The sequence below is a fragment of the Patella vulgata genome, chromosome 2, assembly GCF_932274485.2.
Source record: "Patella vulgata chromosome 2, xgPatVulg1.2, whole genome shotgun sequence".
NCBI lineage: Eukaryota > Metazoa > Mollusca > Gastropoda > Patellidae > Patella > Patella vulgata.
In genome coordinates this window covers 1,317,400-1,340,954 of record NC_065880.2, presented here as the reverse complement: position 1 = coordinate 1,340,954, position 23,555 = coordinate 1,317,400, and the positions used below count along the sequence as shown (strand labels likewise).

Genomic DNA, 23,555 nt, shown 5'->3' with positions numbered 1-23,555 from the left:
GGGTTTATGCTCTGCGTAACCATTTCTTTGGTTACGCCAGATGACCATTGCGTAACCAATTGGTTACATAAAATGGTTGCGCTGTTTTCATGTTTTATCCAGATTTAAATGGTGCTATTATTCATTTCCACTTGCAGTGAATGTATTTTTAAAGAAATAACTTGACTAACTTTATTCTTTTATATTTAATATTATATTTTGAGGTTAAGTGTTAATGACTTTAATCCCACGATGTCCTCATTTAAACAATAAAACATTAGAAAAAAAAATTCCACTTCACTAAATCCCTATATTTTAATAATGAGGGGAATCGGTTCCAAAAATTACTAATGGATTTCCGTTTTTATATCATATCTGACCTTCAAAAACCAGGAATGGTAGCTACCACATTGTTTTCGGTCACTGAAGACTACATGCGTACTTCATATATTACACTTGTAAGTTGTCACTTGCAATTATTCATCCAAGCACGTAGCATGAGATAGCCTCACTCATAGGTAGCGACTGATTGACAAACAGTATTTATTATGAACCTCGGCACTCTATACACAAAGTCTCAAAAGGAAAAAGAATAGTTTGATGTCATGAAATAATATTAAAATAGACAGGACAGTAAAATCGTTTACATTATCGCTCGAGCGATGCCGGGGAGGGGGTCAAAGTTGACGACTACACACGGGTCATTGGTACTACAGCATGGCTATAGTGAAAACTGAAAGGAACATGTGTAGTAAATTCTATGGAAATATAGCCGACATGTTAAATAGTCAACCTCATTTCTCCTTTTGTGTTTGAAAATCCAAAGGTACGCTTTCAAATATTTATGGCATAACTAATCATTTAAAGAATTAGGGGCGGGAGGCATTTTTAAATCAACGTGCTTTCAACTGGTCAATAGCCTACGTACGTGGTGTCAAAATACTTGATCTGTCAAAGTACCGTAATATGGTAATGGAGAAATGAAATGCCAAGAATGAATGGAGTTTGTGCTATAATACAAATAATTTAGACCCGTGTCACAAAGTCATCCTGTATAAAAATTGATCCAATGTGAATAAATCTGTTAATGAAATTTGTTAACGTAACCGATATTTCAATTTGCGTATCCAGGTAATCGGTCGCGTGTTTTTGAGCTAGCGCGACCGCACGTAACCGATTGGCATCGTTCGCGTGAAATTTCGTGGCCTGAGAATCCATGACAGAATAATAAGCTTATCAATTTACAAGAAATCATGGGTCAACTATATTTATTCCCAAAATAAGATTTAATAAAAAAAAAAGTCTATAGAATTCTGTAGTACCCATTCCTACAGAAAACTATAGTGGCCCAATTTCCAAACTACAGAATACTACAGTATTCATTCCTATACATAACTGTAGAATTTCCTACAGAAATTGCAATAAAAAAAACCTAAAGAATACTACAGTATTTTCCTATAGAAATTTTGCCATAAATCTGTATGATGAGCGCTACAGAAACTGTAGAATATTTGGGGCCGTTATTTCCTACAGGCCCCCAAAATTCTGCAGAATACTATATAATTTTATCCTATAAAAAATGGGACACGCCCCCCCCCAAAAACTCTATAGATTTTCTATAGAATTCTACACTGGTATTCTGTAGGATTTTTTGCTAAGGGTAGTTTCATTTTGTTAGTATTTGTTTTATTTATAGTCTGTAGACGCCTAAATAGTCCAGACTAATAACAGCTTTATTTAGATATAGGTCACTGTAGTTATCTATAGTGAGGGAAAGGATATTTGATAACTCTGTGAATAGTATGTTGACAGACTCTTTCTAAGTTTTATAATAATATTGCTATCTGCCATATATTATGTTTAATTTTATAATTTAATAGAAGCCCATGTCTTGTTATTTAGCATACTATTAGTGCGTTTATATCCCTATCATATAATCTATTTTGTTGGAAATGTACCATAATACATTGTCTAATATGGAGGCAGACCACCATTAAATTTCACCATCTCGGTTCGTCTATTTCTAGCAATTCTCTCTCTCTCTTTTCTCCCCTTTTGCATGCCCATTTTTGTTGATTATTTGGTCTAGACTGGACGAAGAGGGTTTGAATTAACATTTTCTGCCAGGTTTTGGTAAATATTCATGATTTTGAGGCGGAAGGATAAGAGGGTTATCAGGTTGGCTACGGCGATATGTACGGCAACTAGTTACATGTTTTTAGTATGCTTCTTCAAGTTTGTGTATCTCAAAATATTGGTGGTGAACCTCATACAAATTTTAGTGCAAAGACATGACCATTTGTTCCTCTGTCTGTAGTGAAAAGCATTCAGCCCAACGGAAATTTGGGGAAAAGTTGGAGGTGGGCAAAGAGGCCAGAATTAACATTGAAGTCAATGGGGAAATTAATGGTGGTCTGCCTCCTATATGACAACAACCTGACAGTTTATGAAAGGCCTAAATTTGATGATATGCTCCAAATTGTTAGAAAATGTGATATATGGCATTTTGATAGTAAAAAAAGTGAAATGGTAAAATTTCAAAAATATTTGACAAATTTGGGAGGGGAAATTTTGATTTTAGTCAAAATTTTGTGATTTTCAGTGTTTATTTACTTTTCAAAATTAGTGGAAAATATTTTAATGTATGATTTTTACTTTTGCTGCATCATAAAGGTTAGACGCGAAGAAAGCATCATAATTTCACTCAATTTTGCCTAAAAATAATGATAAATTGTCTGAAATTCTTTAGATTACCCCCAATATTGCTGTCTATTATAGTGACGACGTCCAGTTCTTTATCTAAATCTTACATAATGACCTTCATTGGCATTTAGTTCTGCCCCATGCTAACGTTTAATATACACATTTAATTTCACGAATTTAGCTATTCAAGTTATCAATGGCTCTTGTCTAGGAGACATTTCACGTCATTTTTGCAAAGTGATCAAGGACCATAACTCTGGTAGTAATTATCAAAATCGTTACAAATCGTATGACCTGAACATGACCTCAGTTTGATATTAACTTCAGTCTCTTGAGCGTCCACATGATTTGCCATAGTGATCAATGGCCATAACTCTGGCAGTAATTATCGGAAATTGTTGAAATAGTCTAAATTTGAAGTCAATCGGATATTTACCGCCTATATAGCCTCAATACTCTAGAGCGTCCACCAGCAATTGTGAGCGAATGGACCAACGGACGGGTGAGACGACCACAGCAGTTAAATCATCCGAGAAGTCAGCAAGGGTTGACGCATATGTATTCTTTTGTAGGTAATGGGAGAATTTACAAGCCACTGATTTCATTTTCTGCAAATCTAATGATAACTTCTGCCGTTAGATCATTTACAGGGTTCATGAAAGTGAAACAAGGGTCATAAGTGTAAGGCATTAACGGACATTGGTGAAATTCAAAACTCTTCTTCGTTTTACTAATTTAAATAAAGCATGTAAATTTAATATAGATCGGATGATAACTTAAGTCTTTAGAGCGTTCACAAGTTTCAACAAAGTGAAACACGTGCCATAACTCTAACAGTTATAAACAGAAATTGCCGAAATGCGATAGGCATCTTCGTTTTACAAATTGAAATAGTACATGTAAATTTAATACAGATCGGATGATAACTTTAGTTGTTAGAGCTTTCACAGGATTCAATAAAGCGACACACGAACGGACTGATGGACGGATGACAATACGACCACATTTTCATGTGGGTGTATTAAAATTATATACAAGAAAGGGGACTAGAAAGCCATTTTATGGTGATTGAATAAAAAGCACATTGTTCATCAGAAATTACCCTTTTGTGGTATATTCATTTCTGCCATGTCATCTCTGGCCTTGCGACCTTGTTTACTTGTCTTCTTGCTTGTCGCTTCCTGTGAGTACGCCATGATTATCTGGTTATCTGAAACTGTACAAAGCAAACAAACATTTCGCTATATCTTCCAACATTTAACAAGAGATGAAAGGCAAAATCGATAGTTCTCGTCCCCTGGTTATCGAAATGCTTGACATTTTTTTTAAAATCAGATAAAAATTATGACCTCTACAAGCTAAAAACGCGATTTTTCGTACAATCAGGGGCCATAATTCAGGAAGTTATGGTCCGATATGCGCGAATATCGAAAGGAACCGAGATCTTTGGGTTATAAACATTTCAAGTTCCTACAAAATCGGATAAAAATTGTGACCTCTATAGGGTCCACAACCTTGATATACCATATTTTTACACTATTTGAGAACAAACGGTGGCCATTTTGTCTGTCAATTTTGGGCCGATTTTCACGAAAATCGAATTCAGTCGTCCTTAGGGTGTAACGGTGATATCATAATAGGTTTTTTTAAATCGGATAAAAATTATGACCTCTATAGGGTCCACAAGCCAAAAACGCGATTTTTCGTACAATCAGGGGCCATAATTCAGGAAGTTACAGTCCGATATGCGCGAATATCGACAGGAAACGAGATCTTTGGGTTTTAAACTTACATTTCAAGTTTCAACAAAATCGGATAAAAATTGTGACCTCTATAGGGTCCACAACCTTGATATACCATATTTTTACGCTAGTTGAGAACGAATGGCGGCCATTTTGTCTGTCAATTTTTATCCGATTTTCGCGAAATTCGAACTCAGTCGTCCTTAGGGTGCAACGGTGATATAATAATACGATTTTGTAAATCGGATAAAAATTATGACTTCTATAGGGTCCACAAGCTAAAAACGCGATTTTTCGTACAATCAGGGGCCATAATTCAGGAAGTTATGGTCCGATATGCGCGAATATCGAGAGGAACCGAGATCTTTGGGTTATAAACTTACATTTCAAGTTTCAACAAAATCGGATAAATATTGTGACCTCTATAGGGTCCACAAGCTAAAAACATATTATTTCGTACACACAGGGGCCATAATCCATGAAGGTTCGATCCGATACATGCCAGTATCGAAAGCAGCTGAGATCTTTTGGAGATAAACCTATAATTCAAGTTTTGTCAAAATCGGATAAGAATTGTGACCTGTAGAGTGTCCACAAACAATTGTGGACGGACGGACAGACGTCCGGACATCTGGACGGACAGGGGCGACGGCATAATACGTCCACATGAAAATGTGGGCGTATAAAAATTGTGACCTCTATAGGGTCCACAACCTTGATATACCATATTTTTACGCTATTTGAGAACGAACGGCGGCCATTTTGTCTGTCAATTTTGGGCCGATTTTCACGAAATTCGAACTCAGGCGTCCTTAGGGTGTAACGGTGATATAATAATACGGTTTTTTTTATATCGGATACAAATTATGACTTCCGTGGGCTCCACAAGATAAAAATGCGATTTTTTGTACAATCAGGGGCCATAATTCAGGAAGGTATGGTCCGATATGCACGAATATCAAAAGGAACCGAGATCTTTGGGTTATAAACTTACATTTCAAGTTTCAACAAAATCGAATAAAAATTATGACCTCTACAAGCTAAAAACGCGATTTTTCGTACAATCAGGGGCCATAATTCAGGAAGTTATGGTCCGATATGCGCGAATATCGAAAGGAACCGAGATCTTTGGGTTATAAACATTTCAAGTTCTTACAAAATCGGATAAAAATTGTGACCTCTATAGGGTCCACAACCTTGATATACCATATTTTTACACTATTTGAGAACAAACGGTGGCCATTTTGTCTGTCAATTTTGGGCCGATTTTCACGAAAATCGAATTCAGTCGTCCTTAGGGTGTAACGGTGATATCATAATAGGTTTTTTTAAATCGGATAAAAATTATGACCTCTATAGGGTCCACAAGCCAAAAACGTGATTTTTCGTACAATCAGGGGCCATAATTCAGGAAGTTACAGTCCGATATGCGCGAATATCGACAGGAAACGAGATCTTTGGGTTTTAAACTTACATTTCAAGTTTCAACAAAATCGGATAAAAATTGTGACCTCTATAGGGTCCACAACCTTGATATACCATATTTTTACGCTAGTTGAGAACGAATGGCGGCCATTTTGTCTGTCAATTTTTATCCGATTTTCGCGAAATTCGAACTCAGTCGTCCTTAGGGTGTAACGGTGATATAATAATACGATTTTTTAAATCGGATAAAAATTATGACTTCTATAGGGTCCACAAGCTAAAAACGCGATTTTTCGTACAATCAGGGGCCATAATTCAGGAAGTTATGGTCCGATATGCGCGAATATCGAGAGGAAACGAGATCTTTGGGTTTTAAACTTACATTTCAAGTTTCAACAAAATCGGATAAAAATTGTGACCTCTATAGGGTCCACAACCTTGATATACCATATTTTTAAGCTAGTTGAGAACGAATGGCGGCCATTTTGTCTGTCAATTTTTATCCGATTTTTGCGAAATTCGAACTCAGTTGTCCTTAGGGTGTAACGGTGATATAATAATACAATTTTTTAAATCGGATAAAAATTATGACTTCTATAGGGTCCACAAGCTAAAAACGCGATTTTTCGTACAATCAGGGGCCATAATTCAGGAAGTTATGGTCCGATATGCGCGAATATCGAGAGGAACCGAGATCTTTGGGTTATAAACTTACATTTCAAGTTTCAACAAAATCGGATAAATATTGTGACCTCTATAGGGTCCACAAGCTAAAAACGTATTATTTCGTACACACAGGGGCCATAATCCATGAAGGTTCAATCCGATACATGCCAGTATCGAAATCAGCCGAGATCTTTTGGAGATAAACCTATAGTTCAAGTTTTGTCAAAATTGGATAAGAATTGTGACCTGTAGAGTGTCCACAAACAATTGTGGACGGACGGACAGACGTCCGGACATCTGGACTGACAGAGGCGACGGCATAATACGTCCACATGAAAATGTGGGCGTATAAAAATTGTGACCTCTATAGGGTCCACAACCTTGATATACCATATTTTTACGCTATTTGAGAACGAACGGCGGCCATTTTGTCTGTCAATTTTGGGCTGATTTTCACGAAATTCGAACTCAGGCGTCCTTAGGGTGTAACGGTGATATAATAATACGGTTTTTTATATCGGATACAAATTATGACTTCCGTGGGCTCCACAAGATAAAAATGCGATTTTTTGTACAATCAGGGGCCATAATTCAAAAAGTTATGGTCCGATATGCGCGAATATCGAAAGGAACCGAGATCTTTGGGTTATAAACTTACATTTCAAGTTTCGACAAAATCGGATAAAAATTGTGACCTCTATAGGGTCCACAAGCTAAAAACGTGATTTTTCGTACAAACAGGGGCCATAATCAGGGCTGTCTGTAATTTTTCACAGTTGATTAGCAGCACTGCTAATCAAAAAGTCCAATTTCGCCAAATTTGATTAGCAAATTTAAAAATTGATTAGCAGTTTTTCAGTTTCAATGTAAAACACCTAAATAACAAGATATTACTTTAGCTCATAACAAATATGATTAGATTCCATTCTGACTATTCTTAGATTTTTTAGCACTGCCACAAGTACTTGTGACAGTTTGTGAATGTGATGTAGAAATTTAGTTAGGTCTTATGTCTGAAGCCAATTCTTGACAGTGACTTCCGAAGCCCCACTCATTTTAATTGTTATTTTTTTGTTACGTTAGAAATCTTCGTTAGAAAACAATTTCGTCTGCTTTTTATCGTGTATTACTATTTTTCTTCAATCGGACACACCTCGATTAACTAGACACACACGATATAAACAATAATGTTTTACGGGAATTTTTACTTTGATTTATCATTTTACAATACGTTAACATGTATTTATTTTTTTATATTTTATTTACAATACGTGGGGGATACATTGGATTTATTTCTTTCAAAATGAATATGATATAATTACTTGATGTCTCGCAACGTGAGTGGTACTACTTGATTCCCTATTTCCGGTTTAATAGTCCCTATTCATAGAGTTATGTGTTGAGTCGACCCTAAGTCCAAATCAAATAGTCAGTCGAATAAACCGGTCGATGGCTTATTAAAATTTTGGAATCGTTTGTAATCAGTATAAGTTAAAGAAAAAACGCACTAATTCCAATATCTTTTATCATTGTTTTTGTTTATTTTTTACGTCCCCTCATGTTCAAATTTGATTGTTCAAATTAAAACTTTAAGGTGTTATTGCCACCGCGGCTTAATAAAGTCATGCTTTACTTTTTCCCTCATCCCCATATGCCCCCATCTTTTAAGTGCACGCCAATGTGTACACGGGACCTCGGTTTTTCGTCCCATCCGAACGACTAGACATCTGTCCTTGTCCACCTCCAAAAGAATATAGAGTCCCTATATATGATATGTTGGGTTAGGGGGGCATATGGGGATAAGGTATTTGACATTATCATGTGGCCTCGTCCAGTCAATAAAATCAGTCAGTTGGTTCAGTCGATAACATCAGTAAGTTAGTTCATGCTCGTCCCATCCGAACGACTAGACAGCTGTCCTTGTCCGCCTCGAAAAGAATAGAGTCAATATATATGATATGAACATGGAAAGGGGATGCGATGGGGCGGGGGGGGGGGGCGTGTCGGGATGAGGTATTTGACATTTTCATGTGACCTCGTCCAGTCGATAAAATCAGTCAGTTAGTTCAGTCGAATAATCCAGTCGAATAAACCAGTCGAATAATTCAGTCGAAAAGTTCAGTCGAATACTTCAGTCGAATAATTCAGTCGAATAAACAAGTCGCTCAATATTAAGTAGCGGTGGCAGCGGGCTAAGATAATTAGTAGCAAATCATGCTCGTAGCCATAGCTGAAGGAGCCGGGGGCATGGGGTAGGGACCTGGGGGCTTCCCGACTAGTTTCAAGAAATAAAACGAAATGAAATGGGGTTTTAACGTCCTACTGTTCTGCTTGGAACTGTGCTAATGAAGACGGGCATACGCCATACACTGTGGGATGAGTGAAATTTTGCCCGGACAGCGGCACTACGGCATACTCTTATATCGAATTCCATCTGTCAAGGGATCTTTTACGTCCACGCCAATGTATACACGGGACCTTGGTTTTTCGTCCCATCCGAAAGACTAGACAGCTGTCCTTGTCCGCCTCGAAAAGAATAGAATCCCTATATATGATATGAACGAAGAAAGGGGATGGGGTGCGGCGGGGGGGGGGGGGGGTGAGGTATTTGACATTTTCATGTGGCCACGTCCAGTCGATAAAATCAGCCAGTTAGTTCAGTCGAATAATCCAGTCGAATAAACCAGTCGAATAATTCAGTCGAGAAGTTCAGTCGAATACTTCAGTCGAATAATCCAGTCGAATAATTCAGTCGAATAAACAAGTCGCTCAATATTAAGCAGCGGTGGCAGCGGGCTAAGATAATTAGTAGCAAATCATGCTCGTAGCTATAGCTGAAGGAGCCGGGGGTATGGGGTAGGGACCTGGGGGCTTCCCAACTAGTTTCAAGAAATGAAACGAAATGAAATGGGGTTTTAACGTCCTACTGTTCTGCTTGGAACTGGGCTAATGAAGACGGGCACACGCCATACACTGTGGGATGAGGGAAATTTTGCCCGGACAGCGGCACTACGGCATACTCTTATATCGAATTCCATCTGTCAAGGGATCTTTTACGTCCACGCCAATGTATACACGGGACCTCGGTTTTTCGTCCCATCCGAAAGACTAGACAGCTGTCCTTGACCGCCTCGAAAAGAATAGAGTCCCTATATATGATATGAACGAAGAAAGGAGATGGGGTGGGGCGGGGGTGTGGGGTGTGTGTGAGGTATTTGACATTTTCATGTGGCCTCGTCCAGTCGATAAAATCAGCCAGTTAGTTCAGTCGAATAATCCAGTCGAATAAACCAGTCGAATAATCCAGTCGAATAAACCAGTCGAATAATTCAGTCGAAAAGTTCAGTCGAATACTTCAGTCGAATAGTTCAGTCGAATAAACAAGTCGCTCAATATTAAGTAGCGGTGGCAGCGGGCTAAGATAATTAGTAGCAAATCATGCTCGTAGCCATAGCTGAAGGAGCCGGGGGCATGGGGTAGGGACCTGGGGGCTCCCAACTAGTTTCAAGAAATGAAACGAAATGAAATGGGGTTTTAATGTCCTACTGTTCTGCTTGGAACTGGGCTAATGAAGACGGGCATACGCCATACACTGTGGGATGAGGGAAATTTTGCCCGGACAGCGGCACTACGGCATACTCTTATATCGAATTCCATCTGTCAAGGGATCTTTTACGTCCACGCCAATGTATACACGGGACCTTGGTTTTTCGTCCCATCCGAAAGACTAGACAGCTGTCCTTGTCCGCCTCGAAAAGAATAGAATCCCTATATATGATATGAACGAAGAAAGGGGATGGGGCGGGGGGTGTGGGGTGTGTGTGAGGTATTTGACATTTTCATGTGGCCACGTCCAGTCGATAAAATCAGCCAGTTAGTTCAGTCGAATAATCCAGTCGAATAAACCAGTCGAATAATTCAGTCGAGAAGTTCAGTCGAATACTTCAGTCGAATAATCCAGTCGAATAATTCAGTCGAATAAACAAGTCGCTCAATATTAAGCAGCGGTGGCAGCGGGCTAAGATAATTAGTAGCAAATCATGCTCGTAGCTATAGCTGAAGGAGCCGGGGGTATGGGGTAGGGACCTGGGGGCTTCCCAACTAGTTTCAAGAAACGAAAAGAAATGAAATGGGGTTTTAACGTCCTACTGTTCTGCTTGGAACTGGGCTAATGAAGACGGGCACACGCAATACACTGTGGGATGAGGGAAATTTTGCCCGGACAGCGGCACTACGGCATACTCTTATATCGTATTCCATCTGTCAAGGGATCTTTTACGTCCACGCCAATGTATACACGGGACCTCGGTTTTTCGTCCCATCCGAAAGACTAGATAGCTGTCCATGACCGCCTCGAAAAGAATAGAGTCCCTATATATGATATGAACGAAGAAAGGGGATGGGGTGGGGCGGGGGGTGTGGGGTGTGTGTGAGGTATTTGACATTTTCATGTGGCCTCGTCCAGTCGATAAAATCAGCCATTTAGTTCAGTCGAATAATCCAGTCGAATAATTCAGTCGAGAAGTTAAGTCGAATACTTCAGTCGAATAGTTCTGTCGAATAAACAAGTCGCTCAATATTAAGCAGCGGTGCAGCGGGCTAAGATAATATAGTAGCAAATCATGCTCGTAGCCATAGCTGAAGGAGCCGGGGGCATGGGGTAGGGACCGGGGGGCTTCCCAACTAGTTTCAAGAAATGAAAAGAAATGAAATGGGGTTTTAACGTCCTACTGTTCTGCTTGGAACTGGGCTAATGAAGACGGGCATACGCCATACACGTCCACGCGAATGTGTACACGGGACCTCGGTTTTTCATCCCATCCGAACGACTAGACAGCTGTCCTTGTCCGCCTCGAAAAGTATAGAATCCCTATATATGATATGAACGAAGAAAGGGGATGGGGTGGGGCGGGGGGGGGGGGTGAGGTATTTGACATTTTCATGTGGCCTCGTCCAGTCGATAAAATCAGTCAGTTAGTTCAGTCGAATAATCCAGTCGAATAAACCAGTCGAATAATTCAGTCGAGAAGTTCAGTCGAATACTTCAGTCGAATAATTCAGTCGAATAAACAAGTCGCTCAATATTAAACAGCGGTGGCAGCGGGCTCCTTCAGCTATGTCTACGAGCATGATTTGCTACTATATTATCTTAGCCCGCTGCCACCGCTGCTTAATATTGAGCGACTTGTTTATTCGACTGAATTATTCGACTGGATTATTCGACTGAATTATTCGACTGAAGTATTCGACTGAACTTTTCGACTGAATTATTCGACTGGTTTATTCGACTGGATTATTCGACTGAACTAACTGACTGATTTTATCGACTGGACGAGGCCACATGAAAATGTCAAATACCCCCCCCCCCCGCCCCACCCCATCCCCTTTCTTCGTTCATATCATATATAGGGATTCTATTCTTTTCGAGGCGGACAAGGACAGCTGTCTAGTCGTTCGGATGGGATGAAAAACTGAGGTCCCGTGTACACATTCGCGTGGACGTAAAAGATCCTTTGACAGATGGAATTCGATATAAGAGTAGGCCGTAGTGCCGCTGTCCGGGCAAAATTTCCCTCATAGAAAAGTGTATGGCGTATGCCCGTCTTCATTAGCCCAGTTCCAAGCAGAACAGTAGGACGTTAAAACCCCATTTCATTTCTTGAAACTAGTTGGGAAGCCCCCCGGTCCCTACCCCATGCCCCCGGCTCCTTCAGCTATGGCTACGAGCATGATTTGCTACTAATTATCTTAGCCCGCTGCCACCGCTGCTTAATATTGAGCGACTTGTTTATTCGACTGAATTATTCGACTGGATTATTCGACTGAACTATTCGACTGAAGTATTCGACTGAACTTTTCGACTGAATTATTCGACTGGTTTATTCGACTGAATTATTCGACTGAACTAACTGACTGATTTTATCGACTGGATGAGGCCACATGAAAATGTCAAATACCCCCCCCCCCCGCCCCACCCCGCCCCACCCCATCCCCTTTCTTCGTTCATATCATATACAGGGACTCTATTCTTTTCGAGGCGGAAAAGGACAGCTGTCTAGTCTTTCGGATGGGACGAAAAACCAAGGTCCCGTGTATACATTGGCGTGGACGTAAAAGATCCCTTGACAGATGGAATTCGATATAAGAGTATGCCGTAGTGCCGCTGTCCGGGCAAAATTTCCCTCATCGCACAGTGTATGGCGTATGCCCGTCTTCATTAGCCCCGTTCCAAGCAGAACAGTAGGACGTTAAAACCCCATTTCATTTCTTGAAACTAGTTGGGAAGCCCCCCGGTCCCTACCCCATGCCCCCGGCTCCTTCAGCTATGGCTACGAGCATGATTTGCTACTATATTATCTTAGCCCGCTGCCATCGCTGCCTAATATTGAGCGACTTGTTTATTCGACTGAACTTTTCGACTGAATTATTCGACTGGATTATTCGACTGAACTAACTGACTGATTTTATCGACTGGACGAGGCCACATGAAAATGTCAAATACCTCACCCCCCCCCCCCCCGGCCCCATCGCATCCCCTTTCTTCGTTCATATCATATATAGGGATTCTAATGTTTTCGAGGCGGACAAGGACAGCTGTCTAGTCGTTCGGATGGGATGAAAAACCGAGGTCCCGTGTACACATTCGCGTGGACGTAAAAGATCCTTTGACAAATGGAATTCGATATAAGAGTAGGCCGTAGTGCCGCTGTCCGGGCAAAATTTCCCTCATAGCACAGTGTATGGCGTATGCCCGTCTTCATTAGCCCAGTTCCAAGCAGAACAGTAGGACGTTAAAACCCCATTTCATTTCTTTTCATTTCTTGAAACTAGTTGGGAAGCCCCCCGGTCCCTACCCCATGCCCCCGGCTCCTTCAGCTATGGCTACGAGCATGATTTGCTACTAATTATCTTAGCCCGCTGCCACCGCTGCTTAATATTGAGCGACTTGTTTATTCGACTGAATTATTCGACTGGATTATTCGACTGAACTATTCGACTGAAGTATTCGACTGAACTTTTCGACTGGTTTATTCGACTGGATTATTCGACTGAACTAACTGACTGATTTTATCGACTGGATGAGGCCACATGAAAATGTCAAATACCACATCCCGACACGCCCCCCCCCCCCCGCCGCCGCCCCACCCCATCTCCTTTCTTCGTTCATATCATATATAGGGACTCTATTCTTTTCGAGGCGGACAAGGACAGCTGTCTAGTCTTTCGGGTGGGACGAAAAACCGAGGTCCCGTGTATACATTGGCGTGGACGTAAAAGATCCCTTGACAGATGGAATTCGATATAAGAGTATGCCGTAGTGCCGCTGTCCGGGCAAAATTTCCCTAATCGCATAGTGTATGGCGTATGCCCGTCTTCATAAGCCCAGTTCCAAGCAGAACAGTAGGACGTTAAAACCCCATTTCATTTCTTTTCATTTCTTGAAACTAGTTGGGAAGCCCCCCGGTCCCTACCCCATGCCCCCGGCTCCTTCAGCTATGGCTACGAGCATGATTTGCTACTAATTATCTTAGCCCGCTGCCACCGCTGCTTAATATTGAGCGACTTGTTTATTCGACTGAACTATTCGACTGGTTTATTCGACTGGATTATTCGACTGAACTAACTGAATGATTTTATCGACTGGACGAGGCCACATGAAAATGTCAAATACCTCACACACACCCCGGCCCCATCGCATCCCCTTTCTACGTTCATATCATATATAGGGACTCTATTCTTTTCGAGGCGGACAAGGACAGCTGTCTAGTCTTTCGGATGGGACGAAAAACCGAGGTCCCGTGTATACATTGGCGTGGACGTAAAAGATCCCTTGACAGATGGAATTCGATATAAGAGTAGGCCGTAGTGCCGCTGTCCGGGCAAAATTTCCCTCATAGCACAGTGTATGGCGTAGGCCCGTCTTCATTAGCAAATCATGCTCGTAGCCATAACTGAAGGATCCGGGGGCATTGGGTAGGGGCCGGGGGGCTTCCCAACTAGTTTCAAGTCTTAAGTGATACATGTACTTTAGATACTAGTATTTTCGCTCCCACGCACAGGGCCCCTCCCATTCCACCAACACCCCGTTTCTATGGTCATATATAGGGACTATTCTTTTCGAGGTGGGGGCCGACAATATTAGTATCTACTTAAGTACAATTATCTCCTGCGACGGGTGAGGACCAAACCCCGCCCAAGCCCTCGGCTCCTACAGCTATGGCAACGAACATTGAGCTACTCAATGGGCTGTTTTTCCGACTGGTTTCATCGACTGAAGTATTTGACTGATTTTATCGACTGAGATATGTGTGGGATTTTATCGTCTGGACGAGGCCACGTTAAAATGTCAGATTTATGTAAGATGAATCATTACTTGGAGAGACCTAGGAAACCTATATACTACATGTAATTGGGGATCCGATTTATAGGAAGTTATAAGTTGTTTAATTGTTGCTGTTATGTAGGCACTATTTGCTCCTGAAATAAAGTGTTGAAGATCCAGTCCAAGAATCTGTATTCATTTCTGATCCTAACAGAACACACGTCGAAGAGCTACATTCCCTGCTAGTCAAATTGTACATAATATATTGAAGAAGAAGGCATGGATATCAACTTTATTCTTCCTTCAGCAGCAGTAGCAGCAATAAGAAATCTTGATCAACTATCAGTGTCTTGGAGTCTCAAACAGGGGTTTAAATGGGCTTTAAAAGGGACTTCTCAGAAAATTAATTACCCAGTCCGGAAAAGAAATATCGTTCTTTTGTCCAAATACAAAGGGATAGACAGCGACAGCTGGAATTTTTTGCAAAGGGTGCCCAAAAAGTACAGGTTTCTGTGACCTCCAGTAAAAAGGATGCGGGTGTTCAAAATGTTCTGGATACTAACGATGTATCTTTTTTTAATAACCTTGTGTTAATGGTGTCATCCTGCCAATTGCCATGATAAAGGTTGCAGCCATGCGAGATGTTTCAAGTTTTAGTGCCAAATGCACCAGCCGTCAAGACTCAAGATCACAGATTTAGACATGTTAGGCCTTACAGCAGGAATCTTTTGTACAGGAATAGAAATTATTATCGTGAAAATAGTTATAGATTATGTTATTTTGAATAATGGAAAAATAAGGATTTTGATTGTATTAATGATTAAAACATGGGGTCATGTTTTTGTTTGAAATAATTTTAAGGTGGATACACATGACTAATGTATAGGTCATATGTTATTTTATTATTGTTTAATTCTATTAATTTGTCACTCCATATAAATTATGACAGGCTGGCAACTAGAGTGTTTGATCTCTTCAGTTTCTTTAACTATTGTTTTAAATGGCTTAAGACTTAATCCTTCAATAATTATATGCTTATTTCAACACTTTCATAGTAACTAATTTATATAAAAAGACAAGTGTATGTAGGATGAATTATACAGTAGTTGGAGAGACCAACTTAGTTGCAGGACTGATTTATAGGAAGTTATAAGTTATAAGTTGTTTACTTGTTGCTGTTATTTATTTGCTCCTGAAATAAAGTGTTGAAGATCTATTCAAAGAATCTGTAGTCATTTCCAATACTTAGAGAACACACTCCACACGATACATTCCCTGAAAGTCGAACTATGTTATGAGCATGAAAGGGCTACTTAATAATATGAAATGAAATGGAGTTTAACGTCCTACTGTTGGGCTAATGAAGACGGGCATACGCCATACAGTGTGCCATGAGGGAAATTTTGTCTGGACAGTGCACTACAGCCTACTCTTATATCGAATTCCACCTGTCAAGGAATCTTTTACGTTTATTCCAATGTGTACACAGGACCTCGTTTTGTCATCCCATCCGAATGACTACACAGCTAACCTTGTCAGGCCCTCTGTCCTGCATCACTGACAAAGGGAATCACACCGGACAATCTGGATGAACTCTTTCGGGCAATGCAGGGATCGAACACCTACATGTAACCTCCAGACTAGCGAGCCGGCGTCTTACCCACTTAATCACTCCCGCTACATAATGAAGTGAAATGGGGTTTAACATCCTTCTGTTGTGCACCGACTAGGCTAATGAAGATGGGCATATGCCATACAGTGTGCTACAAGGGAAATTTTGCCCCGACAGTAGCGCTACAGCCTACTCTTATATATTGAATTCCAACTGCCAAGGGATCTTTTACATGCACGCCAATGTGTACATGGGACCTTGGTTTTTCATGCCACCCGAAAGACTAGACAGCTGTAGTTTTTGTCACACCCTCCGTCCTGCCCTACGGACAAGGGGAAACCACCTGGATAAAATCCTGAGGAACTGTCTCCGCCAATACCGAGAACGAACCCGCGACCTCCAGGCTAGCGAACCAGCGCCTTACTCACTTAGCCACTGTTGTTCAAGGCTACTTATTGATCTTGGTTCACTTGGTTAGTTATTAGAAGCATACAGTAATTAATTTGTCAGTCGATTTAAATAACTAAAGTGGGTGGTCTGTTAAGTTTCTTTTACTATTGTTTAAATGACTTAATCCTTCAATAATTATATGTTTATGTCAATACTTTCATAGTAACTAATTTATATAAAAAGAAAAATGTATGAAAGATGAATTATAGTTGGAGAGACCAGCTGAGGGAACCTATGTACCAGTTGGAGGACCAATTTATAGGAAGATATAAGTTGTTTACTTGTTGCTGTTATTTATTTGCTCTTGAAATAAAGTGTTGAAGATCTATTCGAAAAATCTGTATTCATTTCCGATACTTAGAGAACACACTCGACCAGATACATTCCCTGAAAGTGGAACCGTGTTATGAGCATGAAAGGGCTACTCAATGAAATAAAATGGGCTTTAACGTCCTACTGTTGTGCACCGACTGAGCTAATAAAGTCAGGCATATGCCATACAGGGGATCTTTTACATGCATGCCAATGTGTACATGGGACCTTGGTTTTTCATCCCATCCAAACGACTGCCCCACTGACAGGGGGAAACCACCCGGAAAATCCTGAGGAACTTTTTCGGCCAATACCAGGAACAAACCTCCAGGCTAGCGAGCCAGTGTCTTACTCACTTAGCCACCGTGGCTCCAGGCTACTTATTGTTATCTTAGTTCACTCCAATTAGTGATTCATAAAGTATGGTCCTCCACCATCAAGTCAAGCGACTGCTTTTTTTCGACTGAAATATACACTGAAATATTCGACTTGACAAGGTCACAAAAAAAAACCTGACTCGTCCAATACCCCCAGCCCCTGACTACAGGCCTATGTAGGATTCTATTCACTTAGATGACGGGCCAAAAACATTACTCTCCATTTAGTACATGTATCAACTAAATACCTAGATCATAAGACTTTTGCCCGAAAAATCTGACTTTAAAGTAGTTGGGAGGGGCGGGGGGTGAAGCCCCTGGCTACGACCATGATTGGGCTATTCTATATTACCATAGCTCACTGCCACCGGTACTTAATATTGAGCGACTGGTTTTATCGACTGGGATATTTGACTGTTTTTTCGCCAGGATTATTCAACTGGTTTTGTTGACTAGATTATTTGACTGTTTTTTTTCAACTGGATTATTTGACTGGTTTTGTTGACTGAATTATTCGACTGGTTCTGTCAACTGAATTATTTGACTGATTTTATTGTCGAAAAAAGTCAAATATCCCAGTCAATAAAACTATTTTATTGTGGCCTCATCCAGACGATAAAGCCAGTCAAATATCTCAGTCAATAAAACGAGTCAAATAATTCAGTCGATAAAACCAGTCCGATAAAATAAGTCGAATATCTCAGTCGATAAAATAAGTCAAATACCTCAGTCGATAAAACCATGGACCTTATAATACCATGATAAAACCAGTCGAATATCACAGTCAATAAAACAAGTCGAATATCTCAGTCAATAAAACTAGACGAATATCACTGTCGATAAATCCACATCCCAGATCAAGTTGGGTCTTCATACCAGATCAAGTTGACAAAATGTGCTTTTGACAGTTATATGATGAGAAGTTAAAAACAGCCGTTCAATAATAAGCAGGAATTGCAGTGAACTAAGATAATACCGAGTAGTTCAGTCATACCCATAGCCATAGCTGTAAAAGAGCCGGGGGCTTGCACCTCCCTCCCCTGCCAAATAGTTTCAAGTTCAATTTATGGGGCAAAAGTAGTCTGATAAATAGGTATTTAGGGCCGGGGATAGCCGAAAAAACAGTCAAATAATCCGGTCGAAAAAAAAATCAAGCAGATAATTCAGTCGAATAATCCAGTCGAATAATCCAGTCGCTCAATATGACGAGGAAAAACGTAAAGCTTGACTTTATTAAGCAGTGGTGGCAGTAACTAAGATAACAACATGTAGCCTACTCCTCTATAAATCCCTCCACACGGTTGTTTTTATTCCGAAGCGACTAGATACTATGCTGTCATCAGTTTTATGCATCGGACACAGACTTAATTCAAGTTGTTTATATTAGTACGGCCATTGTTTTCAGTTGATGACGTCAGTCGTTGACCCTTAACCCTAGATGACGACCTTACTCGCAAAGAGAGGTCAACACGTTGTTTAGGGGATTGCTATTGGAAGGAAAATCTCAATAAAGTTGTGACTTCAACTGTCAGATTTGAACTTGGGGGAAAATAATCAAAATAGACAAAAAACGATGTAATCATATTTGAGTTAGTGCGTTTTTTATTTCAGTCAAACAAACTATTCCCAAATTTTAGCCCAACCATCGACCGAGTTTGTTGACTGGAAATTCTAGTGGTACTTAGGGGTAATTGTATGTGTTATATAGTATTGTGTCTGGTAGTTCGAGAAGAAAATGTCACACGGAGAATTCAGTTTTGTTTATAAAATTTTATTCAACATTTTATACACGTTGAAAGTGATGAGTAAGCCTTCTAGTCTTCAAAATGTGGATTATTCTTGTGTCAATATCCAAAACGTTAGATTTTAATTTTTGGTTAGCAACGGACAAAATATGTATCGCAAATTGCGCTGCGATACTGGTTGTCGGCAGCCCTGGAGCAGACGTTAATTTAGAGGGTTTTAGAACATAACTTGTTCGTCATGTTTCAAGATCGTGGCCTATTCTCTGATTTAAAACTTTCCGGAAATTTACATACTGAACAAAAAAAAAAAAAAAAAAAAAAAATGGTGGCCAGAAATAATGGTCATCAAAATAGCTCTTATTGATTTTACAGGCCAATAATTTTCATCTTAAAGAGGTCACTACTTAATAAGTAAAAATGAATTTCATCTTCAGTCACAAAATAACTTAAGTTTTATTGCGAGTACGGAATGGGAATATACAAAACAGAATGGAAATGAAATAAAATGGGGTTTAACGTCCGACTGAGCTGATGAAGACGGGCATGCGAACGACTATATGTTGTCCCTTGTCGGGCCCTCCGTTTGCACCACTAGCAAGGAAAAACCACGACAGAAAACCACGATGAACTTCTTGGCCATTGCAGGGATCGAACACAGGGTCTCCAGCTCTTACTCATACTCATTCAGCCACTGCGATTCCCAGAATTAGTATTAAGGAAGTTATGCAGGTTTATAAATGTATTAAATCATAAATAAATGTCTGTTATTGTCTGCAAAACACAAAAAAGCGGACAGATGCCCGGGCGGACAGGGGCGACGACAATATACGTCCACATGAACACATGGGCGTATAAAATTATCTTTTAAACCAAAAGAGTCCAAAAATGAAATACGTGCCTTTGTTGACAAGCGGTTGCCATGCATCACATTTCCACATCCAATCATTGGCCGAATGCTTGACATCAAATTTGAATAAATCTGTTAAAACTATCGCATAACAAAAGTGTTTGAAAAGGGGAGGTAATTCCGGAACGGGAAGTCACTGACACATAAATTCACTGGACAATAACAGCCATATTACCCATAAAACTATCCGTATCAGCTGTGCGAATTACAACATTACCAGGAGCTATAGGAATAAATTGGTGTGGAATATTCTTGAATCAGCCTCTTTTTAATATTTTTCTTTTTAATTTTTCCATAATGACTGCCTTTTCTGCAGATCCAATGTTGAAAAAAAATAAATGGATGAATAAACTGTCCACTTCTTAGATTTATGGTCTATAACATAAATTTTAAATTTTATCAAAATCGGATAAAAATTGTGACCTCTGGAGGGTCCACAACCTTGGAATTACATACCTTTACACTATTTGCGCACAATGAACGGCCATTTTGACGGATAGTTTCGAAATTTGAACTCAACCATTATAAGGGCGTAACGGTGATATCTTTAACGATTTTGTAAAATTAGATAAAAGTCGGACGTAATCCAGAAAATTACGGTCCGGTATGCGCAAATATCGAAAAGAACAGAGATATTTGTGATATAAAACATATATTTTAAGTTTCATCAAAATCGGATCAAAATTGTGACTTCTAGATGGTCCACAACCCTTTTTACATACTTAAACACTATTTACGTGCAACGAACTGCCATTTTGACGGGCAGTTTTGGCCCCATACTGTAAATCAGATAAAAACTGTGACCCCTAGAGTGTCCAAAAGCTAAAAATGTGAATAGTCGTACAATCAGGGGCCAAAATCCAGGAAGTTACAGTCCAATACATTCCAATGTCCAAAGAAACCGAGATCGTTTGGAAATAAACCTATATTTCAAGTTTCGTCAAGGTCGGATAAAATATTGTGACGTGTAGAGTGTCCACAAACAAATTGTGGATGGACGGACAAGGGCGACAGCAATATACATTATGAAAACGTGGGTCTTACCTGCTCCATTTTCCAATAGAACATCAACCATCTTTTTGTCACATTTAGCGCGGGCTTCCGTCAGTGGTGTTCTACCGTACGCATCTTTAGCATTAACAGGTGATCCAGCTTCCACCAACAGTTGTATTATGGCAGATGTATCAATATCCAAACGACCAGCATTGGAGTTGGCAGCTACGTGAATGGGTAATTTTTCGTCTTTGTCAGCCACTTTAACAGAAGATTTCAGTTTTATGAGACAATTTATTGTCAAGGTCTTTCCTCGTTGAATGGCTAGAATTAGGGGAGTGCGACCATCTTCATCCTCAGCATTGATATTCGCGCCCTTTGCAACGATATGTTTGACGATTTCTGGGATGTCATAATCCGAATCACAGGCATAGTGTAAATATGTACGCTGGTTAAGATCCACAGAGGTAAAGTCTATATCTGTAAAAGAACTAACATGTTTCAAAGTGTCCAAACTGTTTGATTGGACTGCTGCACGAATAAGTCGTTGAATGTCGGCTTTACTCTGGCGTTCCATGACATATTTCTGATCACGTAAATAGTTTATTTTATCTTTTACTTCTTTCTCGGATTTAGCGGCAAGGCTTAGTAAATCGAACCCAAGCTTTGTTTTTATGCCAGAAAAATTGGCAGTAGTTTTGCTGTAGTATGAGAAAACTATTTGCAGCTCGTTTAAATATCCAAATAAGCATACATAGTGTAGAAAATGTCCTTCATCGATTGAACCAACACCAAGTTGCATCTTCAGCTCGGGGTTTAGCAGCACCTCAGCACTGTCTCGATTAAGAAATTCATGCAAAAAATTACTGTCAAGAAATGCTTGGTGGAATAACACCGCTTCATTTCCCTCCTGTAACTCACGGGAGAATCTTTCATATAGATCAACATAAAAACGTGGCTGTATAAAAACCCTTTGATCACCTGGTACGGTTGAAACGTGATCTATTAAGAGATCAAAAGGACAGTATTTTATCGCCAGTTTCATAAATCGTTGAGAGACATGAAGCAGAAAGCATCTGATCACCTTTTCTGGTAAAAACATGCGATTCTCATCACATAAAACGTAAGAACCAGTTAAATGTTTGCATGAATCCAGAATATCTTCTACACCACCCATATTCCCCATTTCTTGTTGTATCTGATTTTGTATTAAGTGATTAGTCTTTTGTCGGATTTCGTCCTCAGAGATAGGGTGTGGACTAAATATAACAAATAGAGCCATATACTTAATTCTATCTTCATTCCAGAAAATATCGTATTCCCTGCGCAAAAATTCAAATAGACCATTCAACACCCTAAGTGGATTTACTGTCCTGATTTTACTACAAAGACTGACAATACCTGGAAAACCAAAGCATCCTGAACTTTGTTCCAGCATCTTCTCCAGCTGTTTTTCGGAACAGTTTCTGAAATGGTATCGCAAAATATCTTCTCTTTCATCTTTTGACAACAGGAATTGTGTTCCATGAAGCTGTAATTGATATGACATAGCGAATATTTCATATTTCCAAAGAACATGCTGACAAGCCTGATAGACATCATTTCTCATAACATAGATTATTGCCGAGTTGCGTTTTTGTTTTTCTAAGAAAAATGACTCAAAATGTTTTGGCCATTCTAGCATTTGTTTTTTTATTTTACGTGACCAAATACCAAAAATGTCATCGATGATCAAGAGGTAGCTATCCTCATCTGTGAAAGTTATGGAATCCATGTCCCTTGGGTGTCCTATTTCCAATGGAATAAAATATTTATGGGTCTTCAAGAACGAACTGGCGATCATCCGACATAATACTGTTTTACCATCTCCTACAGCGCCAATTATACCCAAGATAAAATTTTCTTCCAAAATACGTTTCCCTCCTTCAAAGGCCTTTGTCTCTACAAACTGCTTACTTGTGGCATCACGGAGTAAATTTTCGGCATCTTTAAAGAAACGAAAATGAACAATTTTCAGTAATATTCTTCTATCTAATGAATAATAAATATGGTGGTATTAATAAGGAAATTAAAACAAAACAAAACAAAACATTTCCCTCTTTCTGAACGACGAATACATATTCATGCAGACCAAGCATTGTAAATGTAAATTAGGATTTCCGAGTGGATTTTGGAGTTGACAAGAGATTGACACAACAGTGTCTTAGCTATAAAAACATTAAGGATCTCATCTTGAAAAAAGAAAATTACCCATTCATGTCATTTTCCAGCGAAATTTTTTTTAAACCGACGATACGTGCTAGGTGATCAATTTTGGTCAA

The 23,555-nt window shown here is 39.7% G+C and overlaps 1 protein-coding gene across 1 annotated transcript in view; it reads right to left on the bottom strand.

The window, feature by feature from the left end:
- Positions 1 to 23,555, bottom strand: part of LOC130010759 (uncharacterized) — a 63,452-nt gene that overhangs the window by 11,114 nt on the left and 28,783 nt on the right. Inside the window, exons 4-5 of the mRNA XM_056098767.1 lie at positions 21,286 to 23,220; positions 3,785 to 3,898 (exon numbers count right to left, since the gene is read on the bottom strand). Coding sequence (XP_055954742.1) covers positions 3,785 to 3,898; positions 21,286 to 23,220 — 2,049 coding nt within the window. The remainder of the gene's footprint in view (positions 1 to 3,784; positions 3,899 to 21,285; positions 23,221 to 23,555) is intronic.